General features: G+C 37.8%; 1 protein-coding gene across 1 annotated transcript; it reads left to right on the forward strand.

Annotated features, from left to right (window-relative positions):
- The first annotated feature begins 7,383 nt into the window (after positions 1-7,383).
- Positions 7,384-8,409, forward strand: LOC122676762 (olfactory receptor 5AK2-like). Its single transcript, XM_043876367.1, has one exon. The coding sequence runs from the start codon at positions 7,384-7,386 to the stop codon at positions 8,323-8,325; it is 942 nt and encodes a 313-aa protein (XP_043732302.1). The 3' UTR covers positions 8,326-8,409.
- Positions 8,410-9,201: the final 792 nt, after the last annotated feature.

Consider the following 9,201-nt stretch of genomic DNA (forward strand, 5'->3'; position numbering starts at 1 on the left):
TACAGGGCAACAGTGGAGAAACAGACATAGCAAATAGACTTACAGACATGGGGAGAGGGAGGATAGGGTGAGATGTATGGATAGAGTAACATGGAAACTTACATTGTCATATGTAAAATAGATAGCCAACAGGAATTTGCTGTATGGCTCAGGAAACTCAAACAGGGGCTCTGTGTCAACCTAGAGGGGTGGGATGGGGAAGGAAATGGGAGGGGGGTTCAAAAGGGAGGGGATATATGTATATCTATGGCTGATTCATGTTGAGGTTTGACAGAAAACAAAATTCTGTAAGGCAATTATCCTTCAATTAAAAAATCAATCAATCAATCAAAAAAGACTTTATCAACTATTTTTATGCAAGTAAAAAGGTGATTTGTTATGAAAAAAGCATAAAACAATATCAGACAGTGAAAAAAAAAAAGGCAAAAATCTACATAGAAGGTCCTTAAGAAAATAGAGGCCCAAAAAACATCAGATCTAACAGAAGTCTAAAGAACACTTCACCAAAACCCACAGAATGTATGTGCATATGGAACATTTCTCCAGTATAAACCATATGTTATACCACAAAACATATGTCAATGAATTTTGAAAGACTGAAATCACACTAAGTGTTATCACTGACCACAATGGAAAGAAACTAGAAGTCAAAACAGAAGAAAAACTGGAAAACTCCCAAGTGAGTGAAAGTCTCTCAGTCGTGTCTGATTCTTTGCAACCCCATGGACTATACAGTCCAGGAATTCTCCAGGCCAGAACACTGGAGTGGGTAGCCTTTCCCTTCTCCAGGGGATCTTCCCAACCCAGGGAGCGAACCAAGGTCTCCCACGGATTCTTTACCAGCTGAACCACAAGGGAAGCCCAATAATACTGGAGTAGGTAGCCTATCCCTTCTCCGGTGGATCGTCCCGATCCAGGAATCTAACCAGGATCTCCTGCATTGCAGGCAGATTCTTTACCAACTGAGCTGTCAGGGAAACTCTACATAGAGCAATTCAGCAACACAGTCTAGCCAACAGGTAAAAGAAGAAATCAAAGGGAAATTAGAAAATACTCCAACGATGAGTGTGTGGAGTGAAAACAAAAACACAATATAACAAAACACATGAGGTGCAGTGAAAGCTGTACTCAGAGGGAAACTTACAGCTGTGAATGTCACATTAAAAATGAAGAAATATCCCACGTCAATAATCAAGTATGATACCGTTGCCTGTGTGAGTGCTGTTGCTCCAGTCATGTCCAACTCTTTATGACCCTATGGAGCGTAGCCCGCCTTGCTCCTCTGTCCATGGGATTCTCCAGGCAAGAACACTGTTAAGGATCCAAAAAAGAGAAGCAAATGAAATGCAAGGCCAACACAAAGAAGGAAATAATAAATGCTTGTCACATGACCTGTCAATTCCACTCCTACTTGTTTATCCACAAGAAGTGAAGATGTATGTTCAAAACATAAAAATGTTCATAAGCATCTTTATTCATAATATCCAAGTATGCAAGCAAGAAAAATGTTCATTAAGCGGTGAGTTAAATACCTTAACAAATTGTAGAATATTAATTCAGTGGAATACAATACAGCAATAGAAATGAATGAATTATGAATATATACAACAACACAGGTAAATCTGAAATCAGATCTATGGTTACCTGTAAAAGAGTTAATGACTGGGAAAAACACAAGATTTCTTTTTATGATAAAAGCTTCTTTTATTTTTAGTCTGGTAATAATCTCATGGATATATACTTTCTAAACTCAAAAAAAAAAAAAAAACCTTAAAATGAGTGTGCTTCTACACCAGAAGATGGTCCAGGGCACTTGATAAGGCCTCGGCACTGGGGTTGGAGACCACCCGAGTGAAAACCCCTCTTCTAACAGTTACTCTTCTATGACCTGTGGACTCAGTCACCCTAAGCCTTGGTTTCTTAGCCTCTAAAATAGGAATAATTAAAATCCACACTACATGAGGTTGTTGTGAAAGTAAATGAAATATTACGTGGCAAGGGTTTGGTGCTGCCCTGGCACACCATAATTTCTTAATAAATGTCCCGACTGACTCAAAAAAAAAAAAAAAAAAAGAGTGTGCTTTATTGTATGTAAATTATGCCTCAAGAAAGATGATTTTTCAAAATATATTTATTTTTAAATAACATGATTCTTTTCTAGAAAACCCAGAGAATCAACTGTTATAAACAACAGAGAAATTCAGCAAGAAGTCTAGTTAAAAATTGTTCCACATAAATTAATAATAATGCTTAAAACAATAAATAATGGAAGAACATAAATTTATCCTTGGAAAGACCTAAAAATAAACTTAATAAGAAATGAGAAAGAGCTCATCAGGAAATCTATAAAAAGCAGACTTCAGCAAAATCAAATATTCTCCCACTCCTTGGCAGATCCTCATATGTTAATATAAATTTGACATGAACCCAATAAATAAACAAATAGAATATTTTGTTGAATGGTAGTAAGTTGTAAACTGATTCTGCATTTTGTATGAAGAAAATGACAAACGCTGGTGGTCAAAAATTTTAGGGGTTATAAAAAAATAATAAGGCGAAAATAACCCAGCCAGCTACTAAGACATTATGGAGCTATAATAAAACGGTGTGGTACTGAAACACGGGGAGATTGGAAGATCAATACAACAGATATGAAAGTCCGGGAATAGGTCCAAATCCATAAGATAAATTATTATGTGACAATGGTGATGCTGCAGTTATGGCATATAATAGATCATGCCATAAATAGTAGTAAAAATGACTAGATATTTGGGGTGAGTAAAACTGGAAACATCTCACATATTACATAAAAATAAATTTTAAATAGTTCAATTATTTAAATTTTAAAGACAAATTAAATTTTAAAGACAATAAAAGAAAATGTTTAATTTTTTAAACCTTGGAGTAAAAGCCTTTGTAACCATGACACAAAATGCAAAATAAATTTGTTGTACGAGATTCAAAGTTTTCTCATAGGAAAACACCCGATCAGCAAAGTAAAACAATCAATATTGAGACAGACATATTTGCAGTTCTTATAAGGAAGGGTACTTGACTCAAAATATCAGTATAAAATCAAACAAAATACTTTATCAAGAGAGCAACATATGTAAACAGATAATTCACAGAAAAAAGAAATTTTACTTTTTTGTGAACATGTGGGAAGATGCTCAACCTGACTCATAGGAGAAAAAGACAGACAAACTGAGGCATCCTGTTTTCATCTATCGTAGTGACAAAGTATATGAAAGTTTCTCTGCAATGTGTTGGATATCTGGAGAAACACCCTGGATTTTTTAGAAGTGATTTAAATTGATAGCACCTCCTTCTGGAAGGCAGTTAGATAATAACTACCCAGAGACTCAGAGATTTCTCGCTTAAATAACTTCTAAGTCCGAAAGGTATATTCACAATTATGCACACTAGTACATTTATTATAGCATTGTTTTTATTAGTAGGGTTGGAAACCATATTTGTCTGCCAATAGTGCGTTACAGAGGTCTGAATAAACTAAGGAATGCTGCTATTCTATGAAATGTAATGCAATCAGGAAAAAGAGTGAGACTTGACGATAGAGGATGAGATGGTTGGAGGGCATCACCAACTCAATGGATGTGAGTTTGAGCAAGTTCCAGGAGATGGAGAAGGACAGAGAAGCCTGGCGTGCTGCAGTCCCTGGGGTCACAGAGAGTCGGACACGACTGAGTGGCTGAACTGCAGCAACTGACTCCTCAGTAGTGTTAAGTGAATGCACACTGAAAACGGCGTGTGTAATATGTTGCCACTTGTGTGAGCGAAGATAAAGAACATAAATATTAGCATGTTTACAAGTGCAATGCAATGTTTGTATCTGGAAATATAACAGAAGAATTTAACAGCGGTGATCTTCGGAGAGGCATACTAGAGATTGGGAATCAAGCGATAGAAGGAGACTCAGGTCTTACTCTATGAACTTTTGCACATCTGAATTATTAACCGTGTAGACCACGGTTTTACCACCACCCCCGTACCCACACCCCCCCCACACACACACAAGGAAGGAGACAGGAGGAGGGAGGCAGGAAGAAGGGAAAGAAGAGAGAAGCGGGGAGGAAGGAAGGAACATAGGGGGAAAGGAGTGGGGAGGATGAAGACAAGGAGAGAGGGAGGCAGAGAAGCAAAATAAAAAGCAATTTGTCAGAAGCAGGACAACCTTCAAAAACGAAAGGAAAGAGTCCCTGATGGCAGGAACACACAATAGATTTGTCCCCTCTGGAAAACTGAAATTTTCCTTAGCAGAAAATAGCTATTAAACACTGTTTTCCTGTTTCCTCCACTGAGATGGAAACCTCAGGATCAGAACCTCAGGCTCCCAAGGGAAATAGCATTGATCCCTTAAGCCCCAGCTAAAAACTGCGTGATGGGAAGGAAACAACACACAGAGAGACTTGGTGACACATCAGCCTCCACCAGTTGCAGGAAGAGAATCTGGAGGCTGCTCCTAAGTAAGTAAAGCCGTATAATTTCCATTTTTCAGCATCAGCTGCATATCATTGCTGTGTGTCCAGGAAGTGGCCGAGAGAAGGGTCAGAGTCTAAGTTCCACGTGCCCCAGGACCAGTAGGAATAGACTAGAAATGGAGTGAGGGAACTCAGTGGGCTGAGCACTGCCTGGATAAGGACATCAGTGATTAAATAGTGAAATGACTCAATCGATCAATAGATCAGTCAGTCAGTATTTACACCCTTAATGTATTATTTGCATGTGTTATGATGGCTACTCGATGAACACTAATTCAATACCTGCCCGTTTGCTGGGAAGTTTACATAAATTTACTTACTTGATCTTCATGATTCTGCAAAACAGGCTTTACTTTTTCCCCTTTTTCTTCATTTTCATGAAGTTTTGCTTTAAAATAAGCATGCATTTACAAAAAGTTTCAAAGATAGTACCGAGAAGTCCCATGTATTCTTCACCAAGTTTTCCTTCCAAAGCTGTATCTTACATAACTATAGTATGACATCAAACCAGGATTTTTATATTGGTATATGTGACTGTGTGTGTATAGCTCTATGGCATCTGATCACATCTGTAGATCTGTGTTACTACTATCAAGATGTGGATCTACCCTATGTCAGATTCCAATAGATCTCCCTCGTACTGCACCTTGTAATCACACCAATCCCCTCCTGATACTCTGACAATCTGTTCTCCATCCCTATGATTTTGTCATTTTGAAAATGTTAGATAAAAGGAAACATCTGATGCTATGTGACTTTTTTACAATTGGCTCTTTTTCCCTTAGCATAATGCTTTTGACATTCATCCAAGTTTTTGAGAGTATCAATAATCCATGCCTCTTTACTGATGAGCAGTATTCCACAGTATGGATCTACCACCGTTTCTTTAAACAATCACCTATTGGAGGACATTTTGGTTGTTTACAGTTTGAGGTTATTACAAATGAAGCTGTTATGAAACAGTATTTTGGTATCATCACTGTTTTTTATTTTAGCCATTCCATTAGATGTGTAGTGTTATCTCATTGTATTCTAAATTTGCATTTTCCTATTGTCTAATGATATTGGATATCTTTTCATGTGCTTACCTACCTATTGTAGCCCTCTTTGGTGAATCGTCTATGTCATTATTCACTTTTACTTTGTTTTGTTGTTCTTTAATGTTGATATTGACAGTTTTTCATACACTCTAGAAATGTCTTTCGTCAAATATGTTTTATCAGTTTGAGTGAATGTGGAAACCTTATTTCCCTTTGCATCTCTTTACTCTCTTCATTTGGAATGTATTAGTACTTGTCATAAATGTTCCTTCCACATACACTGAGAACCACATTATACAGGGTCAAAATTTTTATTTTAGCTGTCAAACATAATTTATAAAACTTAAGGTAAGTCTACTGTATTTATTCACATCTTTGCTCTTTCCATGTTCTCTCTTATTTCATAATATCCCAAGATTTTTCCTTTTAATTCAATTAAAAGGAAGAGTTGAGTGGATAGGAAAACATGATGGAACTGTATGCTGTGTATCATTTCAAAGTAATGATATATGTATGTTTAAAGAAAGGGAAAGATTTAGTGTGAAAACATTAATCAAAGGATTGAAAGAGTGGCTATATTAATATCACACAAAGTAGACTTTACTGCAAAGAAAACTGCCACGGACAGTGAGAGATATTATGTAGTGGTAACCAAGCAAGAGAAATGGCAATCCTAAAGGCATAGGCACCAAACAGTGGTTTGTCAGCAACTATTCTGTGCCTTACCCAGAGTAAACACAGTAATTATTTTTTAAAAAGATAAACCAAAGAAAGCATGAATGTTTAACTTCTTTTTGATCCTAGCTGTGTGTTTTAGCTCTTTGAATCAGAGAGGCATACTAAAGAAAAATAAATAAATGCAGCTTCTTAAAAGAAAGCAGAGTAGTGTGCACTCATTTTGATAAAACTCTATGTAACTTAAGTAGCTGTTTTTCTACATTTCATAAATCTCTTCATTTATTGATTCTTTCACTCGTTCGTTTATTCATGTATCCAGTTAAGCACTATTTGTAGAGGTAGGAATGTTCCCTAACAGCTGTGTTCTTGGAAGCTACAGTCTATGAGAAAATAGAAATTAAGCAAAGGTGTAGAAATAATCTTACAAAGAATTATTAAAACTGATATAAATCCTAAAGAACAAGACCCATGGCAGGAGGAAATGACACATTTGTGTGAAAACAATCCTGGAGGAAGAGTCATTCAAACTGAGACCACCGGAAGAGTAAGAGCTAGCAGTGGAAGTGCTGATAGAAGCAGAAAATGGACCACAGAGGATTTAAGGCAGCAGGAGGAACACGCCAGGCGGGAAGAGCCAGGAACGGAGGCGAGCAGGAACAGGAGGAATCGGGGAGGCTGGGGGCATGGTAACAAGGAGACAAGAGATGTAAGATGCGGACAGGGAGTAAAGTGGGGCACAATTGCACAGAATTCTATGGATGTGTCAAGATTTTTGGATAAAATAATTTGTAATTTGGTATATTGCAGTCTTTTAATAAAATTATATGGTGGGTGAAAGGAAGTAAAAATAGATAAAAATGTTTCTATGTGATCTTTCATTGACATGTTTATGAATCAGTTCGCACACTGAGGACCCAGCTTCTGGCCCGTGGCAATTTGCCCAAACTGTGTGTCAAGTTCTCGAAGTTGGGGAGCAAGCTTCAGCCACCTGCATGTTTGCCGGTAAAGTCTGAGTAAATTACGCCATAGGAAATATGCATTGATCCCACTGAAAAACCAAATATTATGGCATTTCCAGTTCCAGAATTAGTCTAAGAATCACAATGACCTTCGCTTTTTCTGTTTTTTCTTTGCCACTTTTCAACTGATATTCAATTTTGCCAGCCATGGAACAGAACAATGGCACTGAAGTAGCTGAATTCATTCTCCTGGGATTCGCTGGTCAACCCAAGTACTGGCATATCTTCTTCACAGTTTTTCTAGTGATCTATGTGGCCACCCTGGTGGGTAACATTGGCATGATCCTCCTCATCAAGATTGACTCTTCCCTTCACACCCCCATGTACTTTTTCCTCCAAAACTTGGCTTTTGTTGATCTTTGTTATGCCTCTGCTATCACGCCCAAAATGTTGCAGAATTTTGTGGGCACAAAAAAATCCATCTCATTCATAGGCTGTATGGTGCAATTACTAGTCTATGGGACTTTTATAACAAGTGACAGCTACATCCTGGCTGCGATGGCAGTGGACCGTTACGTGGCCATCTGTAACCCTCTCCACTATCCAGCAGTCATGTCCTGGAGGGCCTGCATTCAACTCTTGATTGGTTCATACTTCATGGGCTTCCTAAATGCTTGTGTAAATGTAAGTTTTACTTTCTCACTGAACTTTTGCAAATCCAATGAAATTAACCACTTTTTCTGTGATGAACCCCCAGTTCTGGCCCTCTCATGCTCCAATATTTATTTCAACGTCATGGTACTTGCAGCCTTTGTGGGGTTTAACTTGACATTCACCATGTCAGTCATCATCTTTTCCTACATATTTATCCTGATCGCCATCCTGAAGATCTCTTCTGCTGCAGGGAGGAAGAAAGCCTTCTCCACGTGCGCCTCCCACCTGATAGCTGTCACCATCTTCTGTGGGACGCTCTCTTACATGTATCTGCACCATCACACCACAGGGTCTCAAGAGCAAGAAAAAATGGCTTCTGTGTTTTATGGGGTTATGATCCCCATGTTAAACCCCCTCATCTACAGCCTGAGGAACCAAGATGTGAGAGAAGCCCTGAAAGGGATAGGAAAAAAATACTTCAGGTTTAATCCTTGATTTCTGGTTCTCTACACCAGACGAACAGTGACAGTTTTTAAGAAATCAAAGCAAAGGGCCAAACAACATAAAGTTGCTCAACTTATTAACATGGAACTGAAATTTAAAGTAACAGTGAGATAGCCAACTTACACCAGAATGACTGGCAAAAATTGGAAAAGAAAAGCAATGCCTATTAATCGCTGTGATGTAAGGAAAAAGGATGCCCCAACATCCTGTTATCTCAGGATTGTTTCCTGCCACCTTTCTGCCCCTGGGAGTAATTTCTCCTTCCAGTGAACCCACAGTGCTTCTCTTGTATCAATAAATATTATTTATTTATCACTTCCTATCTAAATTATTTATTAAATATAAGATCTTCACTGTCGTTTATAAGCAATTGAAATACACTTTCTTTCATGACCTTTTAACATCTGGTATAGATCCTTAGATGCAGTAGGTAGTCGATGAATATTGAATGGACGGATGGATGGATGAATGATGATTAAAAAAAACAATACTATGAGCAGTTTTCTGACTGGAAGTTATGTGAGGATATAGCCTACCCTTATTGTCTCTGAACAGCAGTCTGTGGCTAGCAGCATTCAAATGACCAGGAAAAGCTTTTAAAGTGTAAATTGCTACACCCCAGTCCTAGAGATATCAATTCAGTAATATTAGGTGGAGCCCAATATCTTTAAGTATCTACATATATAGAATTGTAAATACTAGAATTGTAGATGCTTTAATTGCATGCTCCACTAGAAAGCAGTTTTTACGAGGACAAGATTTAGAATCTTTTGGAATGTGGTTTATGTCCCAACCATGCCATTCCCCAGAAGTGTATTTTTGGACGTTAATTGATTTTTCTAGCCTTGTTTCTCCAAGTAACAAGTA

Source organism: Cervus elaphus, chromosome 1 (assembly GCF_910594005.1).
Source record: "Cervus elaphus chromosome 1, mCerEla1.1, whole genome shotgun sequence".
Lineage (NCBI taxonomy): Eukaryota > Metazoa > Chordata > Mammalia > Artiodactyla > Cervidae > Cervus > Cervus elaphus.

Excerpts from the sequence above, each read along its gene's own strand:
- LOC122676762 (XM_043876367.1), top strand. The coding sequence starts at position 7,384 with ATGGAACAGAACAATGGCACTGAAGTAGCTGAATTCATTCTCCTGGGA.